At 37.9% G+C, this 13208-nt stretch overlaps 1 protein-coding gene across 1 annotated transcript; it reads left to right on the top strand.

Moving 5' to 3' along the window:
* On the top strand, positions 1-1259 carry LOC136236055 (UPF0496 protein At3g49070-like). Its single transcript, XM_066026165.1, has 2 exons — positions 1-133; positions 229-1259. The coding sequence occupies exons 1-2, from the start codon at positions 97-99 to the stop codon at positions 1257-1259; spliced, it is 1068 nt and encodes a 355-aa protein (XP_065882237.1). The 5' UTR covers positions 1-96.
* Positions 1260-13208: the final 11949 nt, after the last annotated feature.

Raw genomic sequence — 13208 nt, 5'->3', positions numbered from 1 at the left:
TATAAACCTTAAATAATAATCATACTACTACTTATATTTTTCAATTTTAAAGTTACAATATCCATATCTTCTTCTTCTCCATACACACAACGTATCATGTGGACAAAATTTAGAACTTCAAAAATCAGAAAAGGTATATATCTATATATATGTCACAATTATATATCTTCTTCCCTTTAATTAATTAATTTGATGAATTCATATATATATTTTTGTATGAATTTTCAGGTGGAGATGGTGAGAAAAGCTTGAATGTTAATGAAGAATATGCTAGTACATTAAGAACACAATCCTATGCTGATTTTTTTGCTAAAGCACAAACACTAGTAAGCAATACTTCATCCTTTCCATCTTTCTGTCTCAAAAAATTCTCAGAATTTCTGCTTGAACCCTGCCAAGAATCCATACCTGCAATCCTTGAATCCTCCCCAGTTTTCTCCAAAACCCCCCAACTCAAAACCCTTATGCTAAACTACTTTGACCTAAGCGCAGAGGCATCCAAAATCTGCATCCATCTCCTCAACAACATCAACCAAATCCAATCCGATTACCGCCTTTTTCAACGAGATGATTTTCACTCAGAAGAAGTCATTTCAGAGATGAACTCATTCATAATCCAAACAAACCCTTTTTCTACACCAAACAAGCATGATTTTCAGCTGATTAATGACAGACATTTTCACGTACTAAACGGATTGAAATCCAAAAGGAACCGAATTGCTCGAAAAATAAAGGTCATAGCCTGCATAAACAAGGCAGGTGGTGTATGCATAGCAGCAGCCTGTGGATTAATAAGTGTGGCAGCCATTATTGCAGCAGCACATACATTTTCAGCCCTATTACTGAGTCCAGCAATTTTGGGATTTCCTGTAAAATGGTTGAAGAAAAATGTGATGAAGTTGAGATTTATGAGAAGTGGAATTCTGAGGGGGATTGGGAAGCAATTAGATGTGGCAGCTAAAGGAACATACATATTGAATAGGGATTTTGATACAATGAGTAGATTGGTTGTTAGGGTTCATGATGAAGTTGAACGTAATAAGGAAATGATTCAGTTGGGTTTGGATACAAGGGAAGAAAATGATAGATTCTATGTGGAAGTAGTTAAGGAGATTAAGAAAAGTGATGTTGGATTTAGAAAACAAGTTGAAGAGCTTCAAGAACATGTTTATCTTTGTCTTTTAACTATCAATAGAGCAAGAGCTTTAGTTCTTAATGAAATGAACATTTCTACTCTTAGGAATTTTAGATGCCATTAATATTATCCTTATTATGGCATTGTGTATACGAAAGGATTTTTTTTTTTTTTTTTTTTTGTATAGTTTGTATAGTTTGGTTTGTTTTCGTACATATTGTCACAACTAATATATAAAAGTTAGTTTTGGGTTTTATTTATCTTTTTAAGTTGCTAGGTGAATTGATTTTTTTTTTACAATATCAGAGTCTCTTAGATCAAGTGATGAAACTTTAAGTTATAAACTTCAAGACCAAAGAAAATTTATGTGAGGTAGTGTATATGATAAATGATGCAGAGCTTAGAACTTCGAAATAGAAACAAATTGTAACCATTTTTTTTTATTGAATTCACCTTATAATATGATGCAATAAGAATAAACAGGCTTTGTTTGGATCATTTAATCGCACATAATTACCAATCAAAACCTTCAAAGTTCGACCAAGAACTTTGGAAAACGAAACACAAATTCTTATTAATGAAAAACTAACTAATACATCCGAAAATATGCTTTAAATAGATAAATCTAATCCTAATCCTAATAGTAAAAGGAAAACCTAACCCTAATTCTAAAAGTAAAAGGAAAGAAAATAGAAAATTACAAAAAAATACCCTAAAAATGGTAAATTATGTTTTTAAGGCCCTAAACGAATGAATTTGGCCAAAATGTGACGAAACTCAGGACAAAGTTATGTTTTTTTATCATTGGCCCGTTTCCAATCAAATTAGGGACTAAAAACGCAAAACTCTAAACGTCGTGATGTCATCATGAAATCATCCATCATATTATTATCTAAAAACTTGAACGTTAGCTCATCCACTTCATCACGAGTTCGAGTCTTATGAGTAGCCTCTTGCCAAAAAAAATTGGCAGGGGAAGGCTTGCCCCGAGTACACCCTTGTGGTGGGACCCCTCCCCGGAGCCTCGCTTAGCAGGGACGCGTAGTGCACCGGCCCACCCTTTACACATGTCTAATTATTAAGATAATCTTCAATGTATTACTAACTTCTTCACAAGTCAATAGACTACTTTCACTCACTTTCACGTTCACTTTATTTTACTTCATTCCTTCATCAACAACAGGATTCTCAACAGCCTCCCCTCAAGGTGAAGCATATGAAAAAAGCTTCATTTTTCCTAGTAACACTGCCATTTGAACTCTAGTCGAAGGCTTAGTTAGAAGAGCAACCATTTCGTCATATAAAGACACATAAAAAGTGTTAATGGGCCTTTTTTTTGTAAATGTTCCCTCAGTCCCAAACCAATCCCCAGACATGGGCAAAGCCATCCCAGACATTGGTAGGAGCAGTGGAAAGGGTAAGAGGAGGATTGGGGCCGAGTGGTGGATGAGACATATTAATGTCCATTGGCTGTGGGTTCCGAGTTGGCATAAGAAACACTATATCGGGACAGGGATACCATGTCATCGGTTCTCTACCAACTCATTGGCCAGTTGTCGATACTGGTTTAAGCGATCCACCCTAGTCCACTAGGAACTAGGAGAGCCGGGCATCTGATCTTCGTGAAGGGAAGCAAATGTCTCCGTAGAGTTAGCCTATAGTCCGTATCATTTGTGAGGCGAGGTTTAACCATATGGAGATCCTCCGAGACAGAATACTAACAGACGAATTGATGGGATGTTTGAGGCTTAAAGGGGATAGACCTTTTTGGTGGAAATTGGATGGATAAGGATCCGGGGAAATCTCGACGCCACACTGAGCTTTGGCCTAGCTCTGACCTGGCCCATATAATGGTCAATCTCCACATGTTTCACTTTATCATGAAACAAAGGGTTAACAACTATGTATATTGCCGATTGATTATCACAGAAAAGTAATACAGGAAGGTGAGGCTTAATTTGAAGCTCTTCTAACAAGTTTGCCAACCATTTCAATTCACATAAGGTAGTTGTCATTGCTCTATATTCAGCTTTAGCTTAACTTTTTTTTTACTGTCTCTTATTTGTTAAACTTCGAAGATATTACACAATCACCATTAAACATACAATAACCAGTCATAAATCTTCTAGCGATCCTACATCTGCCCCAATCAGAATTGAAGAATCTTTTTTATCTGGATCAAATCACTTTATGCATTGTAATCCCTTTTAAGTACTTAACTACATATGATGCAACTTCCATTTGAATGGTAGTAAGATAATTCATATGGGTTAAGGTGCAAAAATACCCTTAGTGTTTTGTGTTAGGAGCAATTTTATCTGTAACGTCTAAACTGGTGCAATTTTACCCCTAATGTTTGTAGCCAAGAGTAATTTTACCCCTAACATTGATAATTTGGGTCAATTTCAGATATTATTATAAAACACATACATTTTTGTTCTTTATTTTGCACAAATTGTATATCAATTTGTTCTAAAAAAAGATTTCTTAATACCTAAAGCTTGTGAGATCAGCTTTCTCTTCACAACATAAGACATTATCATATGTAAGTGTCTCAATAGTATTATGTTAATCCCATAAACATTACTTGACTTGGGGTTGTTTTAAGTTTATCAGTTTATTATAAAGTTCAGTCTCACTTTTGTATGAACACTTTATGATCACTTACATGAACTTTGGAATTTCTTTTATTTAACTTGATTAGTTCTGATAAAAGATAAATGCCTTTATATAGTCAAACATACTATATCTTATAGAACAAATGATAATGAACGATTCATTTACAACTGGTTTATATCCTACAACAATTGACTATAGGACACTAAACCCCAATAATACGCCCCATCAATTTCGGATCTTCTATACCCATATATTGCCCTTACACTAGTTGAGATTCCGTCTTTAAAGTAAGATTTTGAGCATCTTGCACCTAGAAAATCATTTGCGTGCCAATTCTATCTTGGATGTTATATCTCAACCCTTCAAGATACCTTTAATTCTGTTGGCTTTCAATTTCCGACAAATTAGCCCTTGTCAAAAGCCTCAGGAACTCAAAAGTATACTCATGTACGCTCTTTCCCCCTTGTGAACAACTCTGGTATGAGCTATATATGTACTGTTTGTACGAAAATAGACTGTCTAGGCGATCTATTTTATCTATTTCCCTTTTCCCAAGTTTCGCTCATCGTTATTTCATACAAAGATGGATTAAACAGTGTACCTTTATTGATGATCTATCTACCATTGCAAACAAAGTGCCCACTAACTTCTCAACTGTATTTCACGAACAATGAAAACAATAGAAAAGAAAACAGTTAGTAATCAACCAATGAATATCAATCTAAATTGAATGCCTCTAAAGGAATCGACACGAGATCAAAGAGAGAGTAAACGAAAGGAGTAATTGGATGAGTGTAGGTCGGAAGAATTTTCATCTCTGCTTATTATGTTGGCCGAATTCTATATGCCATGGGGTCTATTTATAGCCTCTAAAATATTAACCCTAATCGCATTAGGTTAAAACTCTTAATTAGAATCATATTCCGAATAGGTTTACTATTAGATAAATAAATATAACTGTTATCTTTATCTATATCTTAGCATAAATAAATAATAATCATAATCCTAATTAGATATTTATTTATGTTAGGAATTTAATTAATTAGAGATATAATCACATTAAACCTTTTAATTAATATTATCACACAATAAGTTAATTTAACTATAACTGTAATCTAATTATAATTATTAATTAAATTAAATTATCCCTACACATACAAATTTCGACCACTATTAATCTCCACTCTCTCAATTACTATTTCGTCCTCCGATTCCAAGTCTCATGTGCGACCCAATAGGTTCTTACCGCTACTAGTCGTATATATTTATTGGAATTAATTCAATCTGATTAATTTCAACTAAATATATAACGAATGAGTTCGAAGACTGTTACCAGTAGAACCATAAACATTCCCCCAGAGCGACAAGAAGAAGGTTGATACTGACGTTTACCTGTTCGTATTAGGTCTAATATAATTCGATCCTTCATCAACTATATCCTTAGACGAATCTGTAACTATAGAATATGTAAAATTATATAATGAGGACGTTGGATCTTCAGAGTCGATCGGGTATATGAAGCGAGTTTGATGTCGTTCCGATCGCCGGACCTGTGTCGGGGGAGGCCCCCGGTGTACACTCTGATGCTAAAGTTAGTAGAAGTATAGAAGTAGAAAGATAAAGTAGTGTGTAGAGAAAGAAACCCTCCCTTTGTAGGGGTATTTATAGTGGATGTGGTGGGCTTGTGGGCTTAGAGAGCCTTGCTTGTATTGGGTTTGATTGGTTTGGGCTTAGTGGGCCGCCTTTGATCCACATTCCTCATCAAGTAGTCCCCCCCCCCTTCAAGGGTCTTTCGAGTATTAATGGGAGGTTCGAAACATTCTAGGGGTGGTAATGAACGTAATTGCATCGCTTGGGACAATTTGTAAATAACAATTGTGTCGCTTGAGATGGCTTATGAATGAGAATTGCGTCACTTGGGACGACTTATGAATAATAATGGTGTCGTTTGGGACGACTCATGAATAAGAATTGCATCGCTTGGGACGGTATTGTTGGAAATTAGGCTAAGGTATGGCAGCGGAAATATAAATTTTTTTAACCTATTTCCATTTAACCATAGGATCCGTTAATCGTTATTTCATATAAAGAAGGATAAGAAGAATTACCTTTTGATGATCAATCTACCGTTGTTAATGAAGTGCCCACAACTCTTCTCCGAGTTCCCAAACACGAAATAAAACACGGGAAGATTAATTTAGAATCAACCGTTGAATAGCAACCAAAGTAGATTGCCTCTAACTAATCAACACAAGATCAAGGATAAGAGAAATATATGAAATCAATTGATCGGAAAGAAGCCGTAGAAAATCTCGTCTTCGAACTAGGGGTGTCGAAATTTTCTCTCTCTTGCACTATATGGATTTCGAAAATCTCTAGGGCTTGCTCTCTTGGGGATTTCGAAAATCACTAGGGGAGGGGTATTTATATTCTCTTGTATCTAATCCCTAGTTAGATAGAATTAGGTTACTGAATAGGAATTCAATTCGGAATAGAATTCCTAATTATTATCTTATTATATATCTAATATATTAAGGATAATAGTAATAACCTTATTGGATAATAATAGGAGTATTATAATCTAATTAAAACTCCTAACTTATTTATCTCTTAATTAATTTAATTCATAATCCTAATCTAATTAGGATTAACAAAATCAAATTAATTATTCATGTATTTAACTACATGAATTTCGACCCCCCCTTGGTCCATGGGCCTCATTGGGCTCAATTGGGCTTCCATCAATTAATTAACATCTATCTCTCTTTTAGGTTCCAAGTCTTATGTGTGACCCATTAGGTTCTTATTGCTTCTAGCCGTATGCAACGTTATTAAATTAATTTTCAAAGAATTATATTTAATCTTTGCATAACGGAATGATGTACAGAGTATGTGATTAGCAAGTCCGTAATCATTCCCCCAGAGCTATAAGAAGACAGGTTGATTCTGTCGTTAACCTTTCCGTATTAGTTACAGTATAATTCGATCCTTTATCAACTACATCCTTAAACTGAATCTTATGACTATGGGTGATGTCAAGTCACATATAGCGAGACGTTCGTTTTACTTGTACAGGCCGAGTCAACTCAAATAGATAGGTTAAGTGAAATCTGTATTTCAAGTCTTAAGCTATCACCTTGCAAGGATTTAGAGTCGAGTCTTCCACAAGCGATCCTTGGATGTATCTCCCATTTATCGGGAGTGATAAATGCTCAATCCAATATATAACGATCCCGCAATCACTTCCTGTGATACCCAACATCTACTGTTCACACCCCAGAGTCATCTCTATTAAGGATCGTGTTACACCAAAGTCAAAACGTCACATTCTGTAATCCAGAATACCAATTAATATTCCTTTGAGTCTGAGGATTAGTTATACCTATTAATACCAATGAGATGAACAGGTGACAAGGATGAATCTACCCATCCTGTTATCTCAAATCGGATCCCCAATCCTAATGAACAACTTTTCATCGGATCTATGTAATTGTCCAGATATCTGTATATATGAAGCTTGTGAGATCAGCTTTCTGTCGGACAGAAGACATTGTTACATACAAGTCTCAACAGTGATATATCAATCCTAAACATATCACTTGACTTGGGGTGGTTTTAAGTTTATTAGTTTATTATAAAGTTTTTTCTCACTTCATGCTTGTATGAACACTTTATAATCACTTTAAATAAACTTACGGATTTCCTTTTATTAGACTTTATTTAGTGCTTAAAAGGGATTGCCTTTATATAGTTATAAAACATATATCTTATTAAAACATATGATATAAAGAACAATTCATTTACATTAAGTTTGTATCCTAGAACAATTGTCTATAGGACACTAAACCCCAACATACTCCCACTTGGACTAAAGCCAATTGTTTCTAAAACTTATCCCAGTAGAAGTTAAATGACGATCATATACTTTCTGGGTTAAAGGCTTTGTCAACGGATCTGCAACATTGTCCTCTGTAGGTACTCTTTCTATTCTCACATCTCCTCTAGCCACAATCTCTCTAATGATGTGGTATCGTTTAAGGTAATGCTTGGACGCATTATGAGACCGTGGTTCCTTTGCCTGCGCAATGGCTCCATTTTTATCACAATACAGTGTAATGGGATTTACAATGTCAGGCACCACACCAAGTTCTGTAATGAACTTTCTAATCCAAACTGCTTCCTTTGCTGCTTCCGCAGCTGCGATATACTCTGACTCGGTCGTAGAGAAAGCTACGCTTCCCTGCTTGGAACTCCTCCAACTGACCGCGCCCGCATTCAAGATAAACAGGTATCCTGATTGGGATTTAAAATCATTCTCATCCGTGAGATGACTTGCGTCTGAAAATCCTTCTATTTTCAGATCACCTTCTCCGTACACTAGGAACATATCTTTAGTTCTTCTAAAGTACTTAAGAATGTTCTTGACGGCAATCCAATGCTCGTCTCCCGGATTCCCTTAGTAACGACTCGTTACAGATAACTCGAATGCTACGTCAGGTCTAGTGCATAGCATAGCATACATAATCGAACCGATCGCGCTGGCATACGGGACTATAGCCATGCGTCTTTTATCATCATCGGTTTTAGGACATTGATGATTGTTTAACTTTACTCCATGTAGCATGGGTAAGTTACCTCGTTTCGATTCAAGCATGCTAAACCGATTTAGCACCTTTTCAATGTATGTAGCCTGTGAAAGACCAAGCAGTCATCTTTGTAGATCTTTATACCAAGTATATAAGCTGCTTGATGCGGCTTCTTGCGAAACCTCACTAAGGGATAAGTGTACCCCGTCGTTATCAAGTAATAAATTTCTGGGTTTAAGTCCATGTTATCGTCCACAGGATTTATTTCTGCAAGTACCGAATTACTAAGTCTCGGATGTTATCTAGGCTTAAGGGGTTTGAGTTGGTTTTGTTTAATTAATCTACTCCTAGGTTGGTTTGCACTAATCCTAACTAGATTATCTAATTCTGACTAAGTTATTCTAACCCTAACTAAATTACTCTACCCCTAATTAAGTTAAACTACTCCTAAGTGATCTTTTGTCAATGCAATCATCTAAAGGATCATGGAGGGATACATTGATAATGGAAATAGATTGTTTAAACAATTGAATTAAAATCTAAGTCACTTGTGTTCGAGGCGATTAACCCGACCTATCCTCCTAAAGTTCCTAGTTCGTGATTCCCTTGTAAGGCCGAAACTAGCTCTAAGGCTCAGTAATTTGGGCTTAATCTTCTATAGGGTCGTCAATCCTATAGGCACTGACTAGGTCAGATTCAGCTCGCAATATGTGCCAACTTGATTTTGGGATTATCGAATGAGTTAAACCAATCAAACAAAGCGTAAGACAAAGATTCAAAGCATTAAAACAATTGAAGAAACAAAACTATTATATTAATCAAAGATGGAGAACATTGTCACGAAGTTACAATAAGCCTAAGATTCATAGCATGTATCATAGGATAAACAAGTTATAAAAGAAGAAAAATCCCTTTCAGGGAACCTGTCAACCAATGCAGGCGTCTTCCTAGGACTTAAGGATGGAGCTCGAGCAATCCTCGGTGAATGGAGCTTCGGAGGCGTCTTCAATGGAGGTTTGAAGGTTTTTGGAGGAGGTGGAGAGGATTTCTCGAGGTGGAAGATAAGAAAATTACAAAAACAAAAGATATTTAATTTACAATTGAAAATTCCTATTTATAGACGCGTCTCGGGCCTCGTTTTGACCTAATTTCGTGTCCTTGTTGGTGTAGGAAGACGTGGGGCCGAACGTGGCTTTGTGGGGGCGGAATTGGTCTTTTTGATCAATTCTCGCAGGTCTGCTCGCCGAGCAGGAAAGGCTGCTCGCCGAGCAGGATTGCGACGAGCAGCCCCTGCTCGCCGAGCAGGCGCCTGGTGGCCTGCTCGCCGAGCAGGCGCCTAGTGGCCTGCTCGGCGAGCAGGCACAGTGCCTGGGCAGTGCCTGGGCAGTGCCTAGGTGGTGCCTGGGCTGCTCGCCGAGCAGCGCCCGGGCTGCGCGTCGATGCTCAATTCGCCCGAAGCATGCTCGATCCGTGCCGAGTGACTTCTATACCCTTTTTCATCCGAACTTACACCTGCACACGCATAAAAACTCCAGAAAACATTAGTCCAAAAGCCAAATTGATCCGTCAATCGCTTATTTTAAGCAAACGCTTCGTTTGGTGCGACTTTTGACGGACCAATTAGCTTCAAAAGATAATGGAATTCTAATATGCATGCTATTTCGGCCGTGTTTGCCTAAATTGATCACAAAACGAGCCTAAACGATGAAAAGTAAATAGAATGTTTCCAATTTCTAACTAACTCACACAAAAGCATTTAAATGCGAGAATTGCTCGCTTATTAGCCAAATAAACCTAAAAACCGTCCTAAAACCGTACCCAAAGATAGGGGTTTTTGACCCCTATCACTGCTTCACCAAGGTCTTTCATTGAGAAGTTACCAGATAACCATACTTTTACCGAATGTAGTAGAGAAATGTCATTTCCCATTAATAATATATCGTCCATATATAGTATGAGAAATGTTATAGAGCTCTGATAGGGGTCAAAAACCCCTATCTTTGGGTACGGTTTTAGGACGGTTTTTAGGTTTATTTGGCTAATAAGCGAGCAATTCTCGCATTTAAATGCTTTTGTGTGAGTTAGTTAGAAATTGGAAACATTCTATTTACTTTTCGTCGTTTAGGCTCGTTTTGTGATCAATTTAGGCAAATACGGTCGAAATAACATGCATATTAGAATTCCGTTATCTTTTGAAGCTAATTGGTCCGTCAAAAGTCGCACCAAACGAAGCGTTTGCTCAAAATAAGCGATTGACGGATCAATTTGGCTTTTGGACTAATGTCTTCTGGAGTTTTTATGCGTGTGCAGGTGTAAGTTCGGACGAAAAAGGGTTTGGAAGTCATCCGGCACGGATCGAGCGCGCTTCGGGCGAAAACGCTCGGCGAGCAGGGCCCCCCGGGCCATTTCTGCTCGCCGAGCAGGCCCCTGGTGGCCTGCTCGCCGAGCAGGCCGCCAGAGGCCTGCTCGGCGAGCAGGAGCATGCTCACCGAGCAGGGCGCCAGGCGCCTGCTCGGCGAGCAGGGGCTGCTCGTCGCAATCCTGCTCGGCGAGCAGCCTTTCCTGCTCGACGAGCAGACCTGTGGGAATTGGTCAAAAAGACCAATTCCGCCCCCATAAAGCCACGTTCGGCCCCACGTCTTCCTACACCAACAAGGACACGAAATTAGGTCAAAACGAGACCCGAGACGCGGCTATAAATAGGAATTTCCAATTGTAAATTAGATATCTTTTGTTTTTGTAATTTTTCTTATCTTCCACCTCGAGAAATCCTCTCCACCTCCTCAAAAAACCTTCAAACCTCCATTGAAGACGCCTCTGAAGCTCCATTCACCGAGGATTGCTCGAGCTCCATCCTTAAGTCCTAGGAAGACGCCTGCATTGGTTGACAGGTTCCCTGAAAGGGATTTTTCTTCTTTTATAACTTGTTTATCCTATGATACATGCTATGAATCTTAGGCTTATTGTAACTTCGTGACAATGTTCTCCATCTTTGATTAATATAATAGTTTTGTTTCTTCAATTGTTTTAATGCTTTGAATCTTTGTCTTACGCTTTGTTTGATTGGTTTAACTCATTCGATAATCCCAAAATCAAGTTGGCACATATTGCGAGCTGAATCTGACCTAGTCAGTGCCTATAGGATTGACGACCCTATAGAAGATTAAGCCCAAATTACTGAGCCTTAGAGCTAGTTTCGGCCTTACAAGGGAATCACGAACTAGGAACTTTAGGAGGATAGGTCGGGTTAATCGCCTCGAACACAAGTGACTTAGGTTTTAATTCAATTGTTTAAACAATCTATTTCCATTATCATCGTATCCCTCCATGATCCTTTAGATGATTGCATTGACAAAAGATCACTTAGGAGTAGTTTAACTTAATTAGGGGTAGAGTAATTTAGTTAGGCTTAGAATAACTTAGCTAGAATTAGATAACTTAATTAGAATTAGTGTAATTCAATCTAGGAGTAGATTAATTAAACAAAACCAAACTCAAAACCCCCTAAGCCTAGATAACATCCGAGACTTAGTAATTCGGTACTTGCAGAAATAAATCCTGTGGACGATAACCTGGACTTAAACCCAGAAATTTATTACTTGATAACGACGGGGTACACTTATCCCTTAGTAAGGTTTCGCAAGAGGCCGCATCAAGTTTTTGGCGCCGTTGCCGAGGATTGTAGATTAATTCTATAAATACCCGACAACCGCCAATAATCAAGTTTTTGGCGCCGTTGCCGGGGATTGTAGATTAATTCTATAAATACCCGACAGCCGCCAATAATCAAGTTTTTAGCGCCGTTGCCGGGGAATAGTAGATTAATTCTATAAATACCCGACAACCGCCAATAATCAAGTTTTTGGCGCCGTTGCCGGGGATTTATTTCTTCTGCAATATCGAACCAAAGGTCGACTTGTTAGTTTAGGCATTCCCTGTGAATATCCTTTGTTTATATCGTTTATACTTGTTTATATATAATTATTTATAACTTCTATACTTGTTCATATCTTTTGTATTTGTTCTATATACTTTTACTTATCAACCTTTATGCTAGAACTTCACTTTTTCTCAGCGTTCTCTGATCAATGAATTGGCAAGAAAGAGTCGAGTGGCAAGCTCAAAAGTTTACCATCCCATCAAGACGATACATTCATGCCCTGGAGAATGAGGCTCCCAATCCCTCCATGGCCGAGTTAAATAAGAAAATGGATATCTTGATGGCGAAACTGAGCCTCAACACCAATGAAAGTGTAAGTTTTGTGGGTAATCACCAAAGGTACAATTCTAACCCCAATTCTTATAGCTTTTATGATAATTGGAAGAGACCTCAACATTCAAATATGTCCTACGGGAATCCTAACATGTTGAGGCCTCCAAATAGGTTTGTTAATGAGCACAGGGAAAACGAATTAGGAACGTTTCCTTACAAAAAAGCAAGCCAAGTTCCCCCGCAACCCTCTGGCTCACAAGGTGAGGTGCTGTCCCTTTTGAAGGAAATATCAGCACGACTTACAATCAATGAGGAGGTTTGCAAGGACTTGAGCAACCAATTGGCTCAAATAAACCATGAGATGCAAGAGCAATCCCGAGATGTTCTCCCAGGCATAAAGGAAAACATAGAAATCCCACAAAGGGAATCAGCTCAAGCCATCTCCTTGAGGAATGACAAAAAGGTAGAACCAAGTCCACTATCACATGCATCACTCGAGGTAAGTGAGGAACCGGAAGCGGTAAGCAACCCCGGTTCAAAATCTGAAATTCTAAATCATGTGATAGAGATAAAAGATCAAATCAAAACTTGTGTATCTCAACTACCTTTTCCTCAAAAAGTAGAAAAGTTTAGGTTTGCTTCATGCTCAGAAGTT

Source organism: Euphorbia lathyris, chromosome 7, assembly GCF_963576675.1.
Source record: "Euphorbia lathyris chromosome 7, ddEupLath1.1, whole genome shotgun sequence".
Lineage (NCBI taxonomy): Eukaryota > Viridiplantae > Streptophyta > Magnoliopsida > Malpighiales > Euphorbiaceae > Euphorbia > Euphorbia lathyris.
Note: the sequence above shows the minus strand (reverse complement) of the source record. Positions and strands in the feature narration are given on the sequence as shown.

What these genes read in the sequence shown, in the direction of transcription:
- LOC136236055 (XM_066026165.1), top strand. Translation starts at nt 97, where the DNA reads ATGTGGACAAAATTTAGAACTTCAAAAATCAGAAAAG. An exon ending in AACTTCAAAAATCAGAAAAG is followed by an intron (nt 134 to 228) that starts GTATATATCTAT and finishes ATGAATTTTCAG; the next exon opens with GTGGAGATGGTGAGAAAAGC.